Source organism: Ctenopharyngodon idella, chromosome 7 (genome assembly GCF_019924925.1).
Source record: "Ctenopharyngodon idella isolate HZGC_01 chromosome 7, HZGC01, whole genome shotgun sequence".
Taxonomy (NCBI): domain Eukaryota; kingdom Metazoa; phylum Chordata; class Actinopteri; order Cypriniformes; family Xenocyprididae; genus Ctenopharyngodon; species Ctenopharyngodon idella.
In genome coordinates, this window is record NC_067226.1 from 47,703,010 (window position 1) to 47,719,083 (window position 16,074).

The window sequence follows — 16,074 nt, forward strand, 5'->3', positions numbered from 1 at the left end:
AAACTGTGAAACAAATAAGCAGTTAACAAGCATCTTTAACAAGCCTGACAAACGAGAAACTTCTATTCAGTCATTTAGTTTGAGTTGGTTGTCTGAAAATAACTTACCGTGTTTTTTTGAGTCCAACACTCTATAGTCAGGCTTCTTGTTCGTGAGGTGTTTCTTCACCAAGAAAGACCTTGGCATCGTACCTTGGGTCTTTTAAAGGAAACTACTTTTGCCTTCTGACCACGAGCTTTAAGCGGGAGATGTTGAGTGTTGAATAAATAGCTGATGTTTGGAGGTTGTCTTTGCGCCACATTCTCGAGTAGAGAAGAGAGAGTCAGGTGCAGGCTAGAGCTGGACGGACATCTTGCTCGGCCAATCAGAATGAAAGGACAAGTGTAGGAGGGCGGGGCCGTGTTTGTCGAGACATTCCGCGGCAAACAGGTGCACGCGCGCGATCAAAACAGCAGACTTTGTGATGAAACATATGGCATGTGTTTCCCCAGAGATTATCTTTGTTTTTTTCACCCTCACTCTCTAGACAACTCGATGATAAAAACATAGCCTAACACGGTCAATGCTTACATGTGGTGAATCGTTTAATGTATAAAACGTTTCAGAGTTTTTGTCCTAACCAGCCGCGACGGCGACACGCGACGACATTTTACAAACGGTTTCTACGTCGCGACTGGAGCAACAATATACAAAGTATGACAATGATCATCTCTGGTACTGTTTATGTCCTTTAATTAATGTTAAAAGCGTCTAATGTGAGTTTGAATTTCATTTTGTGTGTCTTTTATAGTCGTACTGAAAACGACAATGGATAATTCACCTCAGACCTTGAAAATAAATTAAACAAGAACGCTCAAACTGTGAACAAACAAGTGTATTTTATGACAACGACTGTTTCAGTCACTCAGCGTGTATTTTTTTTTAAATATGTTAGAATTATGCCTAATATTTATCCATTTCGTTATGAATTCAGTGTGTTTGCAGAGAGACTCCGCCCACACGCGCTTCTGATTGGCTGTGATTTTTGATTGATTTTTGTCGCGTCTGGTGTGGACAGACAATTTGCTATCTATTGATCTATCTATCGATCGATCGATCGATCGATCAATTTATCGATCGATCGATTTATCAATCGATCAAAAACATTTAACATATCCAGCACATATTTAATGACAGTACTGCATTTTAACAGCTACAGTGATGCATAAACAAAACAGAAGGAGAAGATAACGAGGATACAGATTTGATTTATAACTGTTTTCATTCAACAGGATGACTGAAATACAGGGAAATAATGTACTATAAAGAAATATTTTTAGCTTGGCTTGTTGTTGGCTATTTCTACAGTTGGGTTATATATAGTAAATGATTCCATTATTGGGAACCAATTTTTAACATTTTCTTTATTATTATTATTATTATTATTTTTTTCTTTTAGAAGCATAAACTAAAGTTCCCATGCAGAACGTTTCAGGAACCAGAAATAAAGTTGCATGTAGGCCTATGCCTTCTGCAAATAATAAATAGATAATTGAGTGTTGCAAGCAAATCGTTTCTGGTATGAATTTTGTCTGTCTTGACTCTAATATTAATGAAATAGATTTGATATTAGCAGTTTGCGTAATGGTCATTATATGTCCAGCAACCAGTGGGTTAATGAAGGTTTAACAAAACAGGAACCACGTGGACCATGTAAAAAAAACCTATGTAATATTTTTAAATGTCAGAGAAATGTCAAATCAAATGTACAATAGAGATAGAAAGGTTGAGTCTACAACTGTATTCAACATCGCCATCTAGTGTGCCATTAGTGTACTCACATGTGCATCAAGAGATTTTTTTACAGTTTGTTAAAGGGATAATTCACCCCCAAATATTAAAATACAATCATCATTTACTCATCCTTATGCTGTTTCAAACTGATATGATTTTTTTTCCATGCAGGGAGATGTTAGGCAAGAATCACAGCCTTTCATTCTCTTTCATTATATGGAAAGAAAAGATGTGATAAAGAAAAAAAAAAAGTCACTAACATTTACCTTTTGTTGCTCCCTGAAGAAAGAGATTTATGCAAAATACTTTACACATCTCCGCCAACCCCACTGCTTACAAGAACATATTAACCACCGTCTTTGCTGGAGAACCAATTTTTTTGTGTGCGTACCTGACATGGTACCTTCTGGTTTTATTCTGTCCAAAAGCCACAAGCACAGTATTTGTAGATTCCATCGGATATACAGAAGGAATCTTTTCATACATCTCCATTGACAACATAATTGCTTCGGCACCTGTGTCGAGTTCAAACTTGACATCCACTCCATTCAGATGACCTGCAGTACTGTTTATTAAAAGCTTGCAAAATAGCTTGCATAGTATGATTTTATTCATCTTCATAATCGATCGTGAGAGTGTTATAAAATTCCAATTCCTCTTCACCTATTGTGTGAAACAAATCTTTTTCTTCAGTCCCAGTTGCCGTCATATACAATAAAAATCTTTGCTCCCACCTCCACCAATTCTCTGCGATATTGCCTGAGAGTTTTACAGGCAATTGTGGCTTAAATCGTTCCATTTAGTCTGTTTATCCTTCTCTAAACAAACACAGACTTACTTCACTGATGTGCCATTCATTTGTTTGCATCAGGAATCCTTCATTCAGCACCTGTTTACATCCTCATTGTACTGCAGAGTCACTACTTCTGACACCACGTCATGTTTCTCATAATGGACTATGAGAGCAACTGAGACAAAGACGCTGCAAAGTCAGTCAGACCAACATACTGTAGTTAGAGTGGCGCAGTCCCACCGCTTGAGTTCCCCTTATACATAAGCGTGTCAAATTTGGTGAAAATATCTCATTTCATTTAAGAGTTATAGACATGTATATGTATGAACACATAAAAAATACTCACAACTGACTTTGATTGCATCTTTTTGTCATTTACTATCAAAATTTTGACATTTGGCCATTAGCTTATTATCAACGACCTATGTTTTCGATTTTCCTACGGTGGTAGGAAACGGTTTCGAAGATATTCGCGAAAGTTGTTTAAACGCTAAATCACAACGTTGCACTAACCATAAGGTGAAACAAACCTAGCAAGTTCGGTATCATTGGAAATAATATCCCGTGAAAATAAGTCAACCACATCCAAAGTTATAAGCATGTAAATATTTTTTTCACCACTAGGTGGCGCTGGTCTGAATCTTCTCAGACTCCTTCGGGGCATCGTGTCGATGACCCATACCGAGTTTCGTAACAATATGTTCATGCGTTCGTAAAATACAGCATTTGTAAATATATATCTACCCATACTTGAAATGAGCTGTTTTATCGGTATTTGAGCGATATCTGTAAAGAAAAACTGTAAACTGTAAACTACAAATCAAAGGGTGATCAGGCCTTTTCTGTGGCTGGGCCAAGGTTTGGAATGGTCTCTCTTTCACTGGACATTTTAAAATCTCCTGTTAAATCGTATTTTTTATTCGTTAGCTTTTGAGAACGTAATTTTTTTTAATTGTGTAGATGCTTTGTACTCTGTACAGCAATTTGGATAAATCTATATTGTGTTTAAATGTGCTTTATAAATAAATGTTATTGCAGTAGATCTTCATTTCTGACATGCTGTGATTAAGCATTTGTAAATAAGATCAGAAAGATCCATGATTTTGGTATTGGGTAAGCTTTAGCACACCAGGGTGACTAAGAACATGAAATTATCCAGCCATGACTTCCTGTTTCACAGGAGTATAAACATGAGGAAACACAAAGGCCAAATTCCCGTAATCATTCATCACAATGAGTAAAACCTAAGTATATATTACTGATATGCAGCAAAAGATTGTTGAGCTTCACAAAATACAAAATGGCTATAAGAAAAAAGCTAAAGCATTGAAAATTCCATCAGGGATATCAATAATTAAGAAGTTCCAATCAACTAAAGATGTTACAAATCTGCCTGGAAGAGGACGTGTGTCTAAATCGTCCTAATGCGCGGTGAGGAGGAGAGTTTGAGTGGCCAAAGACTCTCCAAGGATCACAGCTGGAGAATTGCAGAAAATAGTTAAGCCTTGGGGTCAGAAACCCTAAAAAAATATCAAACTGCACCTTCATCACCACATGTTTGGGAGAGTTTCAAGAAAAAGATTCTGCTCTCATCCAGAAACAAACTCCAGCATATTCAGCTCTCAGACACGACTGGATCGGCAAACTTAACTGGGTTCTATGGGCAGATAAAACTAAAAATGTACTTGTTAGCATCAAACACTCAAGATGTGTTTGGTGCACACATTTATAGAAAAGTACCCCATGTCCACAGTTAAATATACTGCTGGATCTTTATTGTTGTGGGCCTGATTTTCTGTAAGAGTCCTGGACATCTTGTTCAGATACAAGGCGTCATGGGTTTTATCTCCAAAACTGCAGCTCTTGTGGGGTGTTCCCGGTCTGCAGTGGTCAGTATCTATCAAAAGTGGTCCGAAGGCTGGCCCGTGTGGTCCGATCCAACAGACGAGCTACTGTAGCTCAAATTGCTCAATAAGTTAATGCTGGTTCTGATAGAAAGGTGTCAGAATACACAGTGCATCAGTTTGTTGCGTATGGAGCTGCATAGCTGCAGACCAGTCAGGGTGCCCATGCTGACCCCTGTCCACCGTCGAAAGAGCCAACAGTGGGCACGTGATTATCAGAACTGGACCACGGAGCAATGGAAGAAGGTGGCCTGGTCTGATGAATCAGATTTTCTTTTACATCACATGGATGGACGGGTGTGTGTGCGTCACATACCTGGGGAAAACACATGGCACCAGGATGCATTATGGGAAGAAGGCAAGCCAGCGGAGGCAGTGTGATGCTTTGGGCAATGTTCTGTTTATATATATATATATATATATATATATACATACATATACACACTATATTGGCAAAATTTTGGGACGCCTGCCTTTACGTGCACATGAACTTTAATGACATCCCATTCTTAATCCGTAGGGTTCAATATGGAGTTGGCCCACCCTTTGCAGCTATAGCAGCTTCAACTCTTCTGGGAAGGCTTTCCACAAGGTTTAGGAGTGTGTTTATGGGAATTTTTGACCATTCTTCTAGAAGCGCATTTGTGAGGTCAGGCAGTGATGTTGGCAAGAAGGCCTGGCTCACAGTCTCCGCTCTAATTCATCCCAAAGGTGTTCTGTCGGGTTGAGGTCAGGACTCTGTACAGGCCAGTCAAGTTCCTCCACACCAAACTCGCTCATCCATGTCTTTATGGACCTTGCTTTGTGCACTGGTGCGCAGTCATGTTGGAACAGGAAGGGGCCATCCCCAAACTGTTCCCACAAAGTTGGAAGCATGAAATTGTCCAAAATGTCTTGGTATGCTGAAGCATTAAGAGTTCCTTTCACTGGAACTAAGGGGCCAAGCCCAACCCCTGAAAAACAACCCCACACCATAATCCCCCCTCCACCAAACTTTATACTTGGCTCAATGCAGTCAGGCAAGTACCGTTCTCCTGCAACCACCAAACCCAGACTCGTCCATCGGATTGCCAGACAGAGAAGCGTGATACGTCACTCCAGAAAACACATCTCCACTTCTCTAGAGATCATGTATAACAACGATACCATAAAATAAAGTGTTACCACAGTTTCACCCAGAAATTAGTGACAAATACGATAAAGTTGGTCACAACCATTTCATGCAGACTTTAAAAATATTCATTTGACCATGGTTGTGTGTGAAGTGTGTTACAGAGAGAACACTTGGAAACAAAAACAGTAAAAGTAATTTGTTTAATAAAATATGCTAATGCAGTGTAAAAATGTAATGCCGCAACAAGCATATAACTATATAAAAGAAATAAAAACATACATTAACAACCTTGCAGCTGAGGGGAAAAGGACAGAAATAGAGACCTGCAAATATCATACAAAAAATTCTTGAAAAATCAGTGCTTTTCATTTTTATCAGTTCCAACTTTAAACATAATATTAAATCACCAGACCATAAAGTGAAGTATAAAATTCTCATATTTTGCAATTTTAAACCATCAATGTGAAATGAACAAAAACCAAAAAGTCTTAATCCTCTTCTCCTCCAAACATGTCTGCCAGCTTCTTGAAGCGTGGGCCCCAGTCATTGAGGAAGTCGTAGTCTTGGTCATGTCCTGAGCTAGAAGAGTTGATGGAGCTGAGCGAACCGGCATCTGAGCCGCCTCCTTCATAGTCGAACACCAGGAGGGAGTCGTAGGGGGGCGCTGTGGGGTCGTTATCTGCAGCATTCAAATTCTAAGGTACAAAGAATTGTGTTACTGTCATACTTAAACCTGGCTTTAAAAAAGGAATTCTCTTAATTGATGTTTAACAAAGTAACAACCACTTACATCATCAATGAATGTGCCAATCTCCTCAGGGTTGGCTGGTCGAGGTCTATACTGAGGTGCTATCATGAAAGTGGGTGCCACATCGTTTCTGAACACTTCAGGTCTGTTGTCTAAGCCTCGATGCAACACACTCAGATCATAGTCCTGTGCAGAAAGGGTGTTTGATATTTAAAAAGAACTGCAAACAGGAAACCATCTACTACATAACAGCAGACAGTTGGTCAGCATGTAATCACATTCACACACCTTGCATTTACAGCACATCAACATCAGCGTAATTGCAACAGCAGGTATGCAGCAAGCATTCACACTAAGAGCGTTCCTGTTGACTTCTGGTTTACCAAGTTATTTCCTTTTATAATGCCCATTCATTAGACAAGAGTCACTGCAAGTGGAGCATTGCAACTACTACAAACTACAGCTGCACGGTTAATCATTAAGAGATTGCGATCTTGATTCAAACACCCAATTATCTTATTCTTAATGACAATGATTCGCTAGGTAAATTAAAACTTTGACAAGTACGATCAGTGAACATTCAGATCTGAGTTCTGATCCCAGAGAGAGCAGTTGTCATGTATAGGTAGATTCACAAAGTCTTTTCAACCACACAGTATCATTATTTCTGTCTTACAATCATTCAAATTAATCACAGAAGTACTAGGATAAACGTTTATAGTTCGGATATAAACACTGATGTCTATGGTAGCTATCAAAATAGTCATCACCTTTTTAAAGTAACTTGACACTACCAATAACTATCAACTACATCGTTACACCAGTAGGTGGCAAAAAGTGACTTAAATGTAATGGAATCATTCATTCAAAACTCAGATTCATTCAGTAATGAAACAAGTTAAGTTTTTTGAGTGAGTCATTGAATCATTTATTCAACCCGATTAAAAAAAAATAAAAAAAGTTAAACATTTTCTAAACAGACTGGAGCAATTAACATTTTGTCAGAACCTATTAAATGCACAGCTATAGATTGTCTGCATCACTTCAGTCAACCTTAAGGCGATCTCACACATGATGTTTGGTTGGATTTTGCCGTTGCAGACAAACTTCCAAGCTCTGTGACAAAACCCCCAGATCACAGCCGAATCAGAGAGCTCATTGCCGAACCTCTTTGCCATTATCACCACATTATTTTGTAGCATGTGTGTGTGACGCAACAACAAGACCATATGGGCAGGGTGAGGTTTCTCCAAAGACAGTTTCATAAAATAGTAAACCTAACATTTCAGCCTTTAATCCATTTCTTAAGAAAAGAGACAAATCAAAATTCGGCAATCTCCTGGCATAATCGAAGTTCCAAACATAGGCTTGGGGGGAGCCTAATCATTCCCGTCATCATTATGAGCTTACACTGATGAGCCAAAACTTTATGACCAGTCACATGTGAAGTGAATATGACTGATCATCTCCTAACAAGGCCACATATTAATGTCTGGGTAGATAAGATGGTAAGCAAACAATCAGTTCTCATATTCAATGTGTTGGATGCAGGAGAAATGGGCAAGAATAAAGACCTTGAATTTGACATGGGCCAAAATGTTATGGCAAGGCGACTAGTTCAGAGCATCTCTGAAACGGCAAAGCTTGTGTGTTGCTCCCGGTCAGCAGTGGTGAGAATTTACCAACTGGTCCGAGGAGGGACAAACCGGCGACAGGGTGTCAGGCATCCAAAGCTCATTGATGCACGAGGGCAATGAAGGCTATCCCCAATGGTCTGAGCCAACAGAAGGCCTACTGTGGCACAAGTCCCACAAAAAATGTAATGTTATGGGAGGAACGTGTCAACACAGTGCATTGGACTGTGCTGCGTATGGGGCTGCGTAGCCACAGACCAATCTTTTTGCCTATATGTCCACCGTTGAAAGGCTGGAAATGTATCAACCAAAGACAGACAGTCTTAAAAAGGGATATAATAAAAAAAGGCTAGATCATAAAAGAGCTATATGATGGAGACAACTGTGGGAGTCAAAGGGTCTGAAAGATGATGCCATGGTTGCAGTATTTCTTTTGGACAGGCAGGTCCATGGTATGATTCGATTTTGATGTGTTTTGATAGTAACACAATGTAGCTTATGCAGTTTGTGTACCTTTACAAATTAGCTCAATGACAGCAGCACCCAGCTTCTAATCAGAAACTATTGTTATGTTTTCAAAGTTACGAGCAAACTACAACATCCACACCTTTGGTGCATGGATTCGTAAGGCCACCACCACCAGATGATTCGACCATTTGAGTCTTGCTGCAAACAATGAGTGAAACGTCTTGTTTCCTCCAATTAAAATACCCTCAGCGTCCCTGAGTGTGTTGTGCGTGCCGTCCTTAGCACGAAAGCTAGTTTTGTATCGTCCCTTCACTTGATATTCTGACATTGCTGACGTTGCTGGAGCGGCTGAGAAAGAGTGCGCTGTCATTATACAGCACAAGAGCGACCTCTAGAGGCGAAATAAAAACTATCTGACTAAAAAACTACTGATGCCTCGTGGAGTTTGTTTTGACACGTGACATGAGGCTACGCGCTGCACAGAGTGCGACACTTCAAAAACGGATTTAAAACGGACAACAAAATGGTATGTTATACAGTGTACACTACAGTACATGTTTTCAAATCATTATAAAGTAATTAGTTTGTTGACTAGATGCTGCATTAGAGGGGAACAGTAGTATGTTTGCCATCGAGGCTGAGAGGATTCTAACATTAGCAGTACCTCAAGCGGTTAAAACAATGTGACAAAAACACCAACTGTTTAATGTCACGATTGTTACCATTCATTTGCATTAGTTTATATCCATTTGTTCGCTGTTATGCATTCGTTATCTAGCGAAGCTGCATATTTAAACTGTGTCCTCATCATGCAGCGACAGAAACAACAAATCAGAAATGCATTCGATTTCAGTTCTTTTTTTATCGCCACTGTAATACATTTTGAATAGATAATCATCAAGTTTTTTAAAATAGACGCAAATAATGTGTGAAAGTATACATATAATAGACCCATGCTATGCTTTTGTGTGTAAAGATGGCAATTTTTAAGCATGACTGTTTGGATTTATATGAAATGGTAACACTTTCAATAAGAGTCCATTTGTAACATTAAATAAGGTTAATAAAAATATTGTTCATTGTTAATTTCAACATTTACATTTTAAAGTTGTCTCTTACATTAGTTATAATGCACTATCAATTAACATGAACGATCAATGTATAATTAATATATTAGTATTTTTTATATTTAAAAATTACAATAAACATTTAACCATTTTTTTTTTTAATTCAAAGAAACAAAATGTAAGAAAGAGTTAAAACTGAACACAATCTTGCTGCTCAAACTGTGTATAGAACAATTCTTAATATTTTTTTGCTCCTTTAGTATTTTACATTTACTTGTACTTTTACTTTCAATACTTAAGTACGTTTAATATCAAAAAAATACTTCAGTACAAAAAAATATCACATACTTTAAAACTTTTACTCAAGTAATATTCTAAACAGTGACTTTAACTTCAACCAAAGTCATTTTCCGGTAAGATATCTATACTTTTAAGTATGGTTTTCGAGTACTTTATACACCACTGACCGTACTGTAAAATTTTCTCACCGGTGAATAACACTATATAATCCAATAATGTTGTCTCTGGTCGTCTCGCTTCTGGACTGTGCGCGTTCATGTTTTGAGGAGGCGTGGTTTTGGACAGCGATTTGCAGGGAGGGTGGGACGTACACTTTCAATGCTAGCAGGCTAAAGTTTGCATTTTCCCAGAACACCTGCTGCACCTTTAATATGTGAACTATATTATCAAAAATCTTAGTGTTCTCAGGCTTTTATTTGTGCTTAATGGATAAAACAACAGAGCTGCGCTCTCAGGATTATGGCTGCTGTAAATTTGACATGCCACAAGATGGCACTGTTTAAAATACAATTCTTTCCCGGAAAGAATCAGAGAAAAGCTTTGAAGATTCAAGACGCTTCATTTCTCCATCCCTACCACCTACCTAAACATTGTTGCAGACCAGGTACACCCCTCCAAGACAGTGGTGTTCCTTGGTGGAAGAGGCATCCGTCTGCAGGATAATGCACAGCACACATTGTTCAGAAATAATTTGAGGAACATGAAGAGTTCAAGGTGTTGCCCTGGCCTTCAAATTCCCCAGACCTCAATTTAATTGAGCATCTGTGGGATGTGGCAAATCCCATGGCACTTCTCAAAGAGTAGGGGTGTAAACCGGGAATCCTGGCCAAATTCTCTCCATTGGCCCTTATCAATCATGGTCTCCTAATAATCCCCATCCCCTGAATTGGCTCACTCCCCTCCACCTAAAGCTGCCATGTGGTCAGAGCACCGGCACCGTTGTACTGTGGCTGCAGTCACATCATCCAAGTGGATGCTGCACACTGGTGGTTGAGAAGAGACCCCTGATATGATTGTAAAGCACTTTGGGTGTACAATAGTACATAGTCAAGCGCTATATAAATGCCTCATTCATGTGCTGGACCAACAAGTTCAATCCACGGTGACTCTACCTCGCAACATATAAGACTTGAAGGATCTGCTGCTAATGTCTTGGTGCCAGATACTACAGGACACCTTCAGAAGTTTTGTGGAGTCCACTGTTTTGGCAGCAAACGGAAGAACAGCAGCTTATTAGGCAGGTGGTTAAAGTTTGGGCTCAGTGTATAGGCAGTAGTCATTGTGCCGTCCCAGTGGCAATTCTTCCAGCATTCCTCCACCTCCACATCTCTTTTGCCAAGCGTCTGGCTGTAACATTCTAACACCACATCATTTCATACTGTACAAGTTTGGCACTGCAATGCGGGGTTAACACCGTGAAAGAGCAGGGTTTCATAACCCCAGGTAAAATGCAGTGCTAACCCTGCTTCTAAAGTGTGAAATGTTCCTTTACCCAGGGTTAAAAGCGGTGTTTAGAACAACGATAACCCAAGGTTAAGTGCACTGTGAAAAGCCCCGTAGAACCTTTAGTTGTGCTCAGAGCTCGAGCCAAGGCTCAGCAAATCAAGTTAATTTGCCATTAACTTAAGACTGGAAGGGCAGGCGAACTTCTGAAAACTTACTTTGAAACGTGCAGCACTCAAATTTACAATTAAATCATAGTCTTTTGAAGTTTAATAAGCAGTTACATTAAGTTATATCACGATTCCTTTTTCTGTTCCCAATTTAATATCTCCTGAAATAATCAAGTCGTTTCTTGTACCATTTATATATCTTGGTACTAGTTGTACAAGACTTTGTATTTGATACAATTGAATTTAAGTCTATGACCATTTAAGGACCCACAGGGACCCTGAACCTTGTGTAGTGCGAGCACCACAGCGACTCAGGGAGTGAATCACTGGACCTTGAATAAAGTCCCATAAGAGCTTTCCGAGGGCAAGTAGGTCACCCCATTATTTTAGAGCTTCACAAATGCTTATACAGCAAAAAGACATGTCGCTTGTGCAAAAGCCAAGTAACGGCTAGTTTATCTGTTAATATTCAGTTTTAAAATTACCAAACAAATACAAATTAATTCAGCCGTGAAAAACACATAAATCCCTTAAGTTTTTTTTTTCAAATTAAAACCAACCTGATCATCTTCTCCACCGCCTTCCTCATCATAATAGTAGATGTTGTCCCTTACGTCATCTTCAGGAAGGAGAAGTTCTTTTTTGGTGCTACGTTTCCTCCTCAGGAACAAGAGCAGAAGAAGGGCGAGCACTGTAGTATAAGGAACAACTTATTTACCCTAAAGAATTCAGCAGTACAAATAATGAACTAAGAAAGATCAAAAAGGGACTCTAAAAAGGTCAAGGAAAATTGGATTGCTATTAATCTTATGGCAGGAGTTCAATTCAAATGGAATGGCTTAGTAGCATGTGACACGGCTTAGTAGCATGTGACACCTTTTCTGCAGTATAAAGTATGTACATTAAACTTTCTGTAGGCATACAAAATCTGGAAGACCAACTACATACACAGACACACATATATAAATGCATGGGAGAAATTACATACATAGCAGAAGCAAGATTGCTCCCAAGATTCCAAGAACTGCAGGTAGTGGTATCTTCTCATTGTTACATTGGACATCATCTCCTTCACAGTCACACACAGATGCTTGAATGGTGCTATTCTGAGACAGTCTGTGGTTATCAAAAACTCTCAGGATAACATTGTATTTACCCTGCTCCAATGCAAACTTAAGTTTCAGAACGACACCGGTTGCTAAAATGGGCACATTATAATAGTTAGACATGTATACCAAGCCAGCCAGATATTTCAACATGTAACGTATGAAAATTAGATTAATTTCTCCTCAAAACATTAGAAATTACTCACATGTTTCATTCATTGTGGCGGACCAATTTTCACTGGTTTCTCCTTGGGTCTCAACAGTAAAGGGACCAGCATAAGGAGGTCCATCTTTGTCCGTTATAGAGAGAAGCACTGGGGCTGAACCACGATTGCAAATCTCTATATTCCTTTCATTAATGACAGGAGCGTTGTCATTTACATCCGACAACTCAATTATCAGGGTTCCAGTGCCTGTCGCTGGAGCATCACCTAAACACAAGCACAGACATTAGAAAAAGGCTATGCTAGCATGATTTCTTCTCTTAAAAAAAGAAACACAAATTACCATCATCATCCACAGCCAAAATGATAGCTCTGTATTTGCCATCTTTGACACTGGAAGATTCTCTATCCATAAGTTTCCTGACTTTAATAATTCCAGTGTCTTGATTTACACTCAGCCAGCCTTCAGGATCACTGACAATTTTATACCTGGAAGGAACCAAAACATACAGGTTACAACTAGAAATGTTCAGCAAGAACAACGTAATTAAGTCTTGCCTGGAAGTTTATAATAATTTGAAGTTCACAAGATATACAGGCATGCTGTAGTTTGAATTCTGTGTAGAAGAGGTTTGATATTGGAAGGGATATCGGCCTTGATAGGTAGCGGCTAGACAGTTGCTGAGATAGTTCTCAGTGGTTACAAGTGAGGAACAACAACAACAACAACAAAAACAACAACAACGGAATTCATGAAGTCCTTCCATGCAAATCTATGCAATTTTTTGTTAGTTACAAGATCTGAATCTCTAAAGAAATCAGCCAAAATCTTTAAATGGAATAATACAATTTTGGTGATTAGATTGTCTGGGAGGAAAAAAAAAAAAAAACTTGCAACATTTCTTACATTATTTTCTGTGGGTTTCCAATGTCTGGATCAGTGGCTGTATAAGTAACCAATTCAGAATCAACCGGTGAATCTTCAGGTTTGTAAATAACCTTCTCCTTTGGATTAAACTCTGGAGGCTCATTCACATCTTCTACATTCACCATGACTGTGGCAGTGGAAGTGACCAACGCACCGACGAATGGATCATCGTTCTCAACAATCACAGACAGAATGTATTGCTTGTTCTTCTCAAAGTCCAGAGGCTGAATGGAAAAGAAAGTGTCTTTTACTAAAGTTAAATCATCACAACCAATCGCCTGTGCAAACACATGAGCAACACACAGTACCTTTACAGTGGTGATGATGCCCTCTAGCCGGCTGGGTCCAGTACTGACATTGAAAAACCCACCCTTGTCACCGCTAATAATCCGATATTTGGTTGACCAGGCAGGAGATCCCTCTTCATCTTCATCAGTAACTGTAAGTTTGGCCACTACAGCCCCTACTTTATTCTCTGGAACAGATACAGTTTGCTAAAACAAAGAGATGTATGGTGCGTACAAGTATTAAAATTAAAACGCTTATACAGGTGCTGGTCATATAATTAGAATATCATCAAAAATTTGATTTATTTCACTAATTCCATTCAAAAAGTGAAACTTGTGTATTATATTCATTCATTACAAACAGACTGATATATTTCAAATGTTTATTTCTTTTAATTTTGATGATTTTAACTGACAACTAAGGAAAATCCCAAATTCAGTATCTCAGAAAATTAGAATATTGTGAAAAGGTTCAACTTTGAAGACACCTGGTGCCACACTCTAATCAGCTAATTAACTCAAAACACCTGCAAAGGCCTTTAAATGGTCTCTCAGTCTAGTTCTGTAGGCTACACAATCATGGGGAAGACACCTTGCACAAGGAGGGCAAGACACAAAAGGTCATTGCAAAAGAGGCTGGCTGTTCACAGAGCTCTGTGTCCAAGCACATTAATAGAGAGGCGAAGGGAAGGAAAAGATGTGGTAGAAAAAAGTGTACAAGCAATAGGGATAACCGCACCCTGGAGAGGATTGTGAAACAAAACCCATTCAAAAATGTGGGGGAGATTCACAAAGAGTGGACTGCAGCTGGAGTCAGTGCTTCAAGAACCACTACGCACAGACGTATGCAAGACATGGGTTTCAGCTGTCGTGTCAAGCCACTCTTGAACAACAGACAGCGTCAGAAGCGTCTCACCTGGGCTAAAGACAAAAAGGACTGGTCTGCTGCTGAGTGGTCCAAAGTTATGTTCTCTGATGAAAGTAAATTTTGCATTTCCTTTGGAAATCAAGGTCCCAGAGTCTGGAGGAAGAGAGGAGAGGCACACAATCCACATTGCTTGAGGTCCAGTGTAAAGTTTCCACGGTCAGTGATGGTTTGGGGTGCCATGTCATCTGCTGGTGTTGGTCCACTGTGTTTTCTGAGGTCCAAGGTCAACGCAGCCGTATACCAGGAAGTTTTAGAGCACTTCATGCTTCCTGCTGCTGACCAACTTTATGGAGATGCAGATTTCATTTTCCAACAGGACTTGGCACCTGCACACAATGCCAAAGCTACCAGTACCTGGTTTAAGGACCATGGTATCCCTGTTCTTAATTGGCCAGCAAACTCACCTGACCTTAACCCCATAGAAAATCTATGGGGTATTGTGAAGAGGACGATGCGATATGCCAGACCCAACAATGCAGAAGAGCTGAAGGCCACTATCAGAGCAACCTGGGCTCTAATAACACCTGAGCAGTGCCACAGACTGATCGACTCCATGCCACGCCGCATTGCTGCAGTAATTCAGGCAAAAGGAGCCCCAACTAAGTAATGAGTGCTGTACATGCTCATACTTTTCATGTTCATACTTTTCAGTTGGCCAAGATTTCTAAAAATACTTTCTTTGTATTGGTCATTAGTAATATTCTAATTTTCTGAGATACTGAATTTGGGATTTTCCTTAGTTGTCAGTTATAATCATCAAAATTAAATGAAATAAACATTTGAAATATATCAGTCTGTGTGTAATGAATGAATATAATATACAAGTTTCACTTTTTGAATGGAATTAGTGAAATAAATCAACTTTTTGATGATATTCTAATTATATGACCAGCACCTGTATTATCAGGGGTGCACATAAGTGGTACGCAGGTACGCATGCGTGGCAAAAATAAACAATGCGTACCAGAAAACATGGAGGGAACCGCTTTTGAGTACCAACTTCTTTGAGGAACGGTTCACAGGGACACGTTTACTTACTGGAGTAGGATTTTTCTCCATCTCTGGTAAGATAGCAATCATGATGATAAGTGTGTTCTTTAATTATTAGGTGTGCAACGGATCGCAGTTAATCAAACTAGATAACTCGCGAGCTGTTATCTGTGCGCACAGCCTCACAATCCCGAAACGCTGCTTTGAGGAGGTTTCTAATACAGCGGCTATTGGAGTGACAGTAAAAATGACATCTT

General features: G+C 39.3%; 1 protein-coding gene across 34 annotated transcripts in view; it reads right to left on the reverse strand.

Moving 5' to 3' along the window:
- The window catches only part of LOC127516447 (B-cadherin-like), a 133,631-nt gene that overhangs the window by 60,552 nt on the left and 57,005 nt on the right, over positions 1–16,074 (reverse strand). For 4 of the 34 annotated variants that reach the window (XM_051901059.1, XM_051901080.1, XM_051901072.1 and 1 more), the window contains 2 exons: positions 13,921–14,106; positions 13,592–13,836 (listed from right to left, as the gene is read on the reverse strand). The exons of 19 other annotated variants lie outside the window; for them this stretch is intronic. In XM_051901059.1, coding sequence (XP_051757019.1) covers positions 13,592–13,836; positions 13,921–14,106 — 431 coding nt within the window. Of the gene's footprint in view, positions 1–107; positions 356–5,765; positions 6,280–6,374; positions 6,519–11,974; positions 12,106–12,402; positions 12,613–12,726; positions 12,952–13,591; positions 13,837–13,920; positions 14,107–16,074 lie in introns of those variants that run through there. 11 more of the 34 variants (XM_051901090.1, XM_051901089.1, XM_051901094.1 and 8 more) reach the window with 10 other exon arrangements.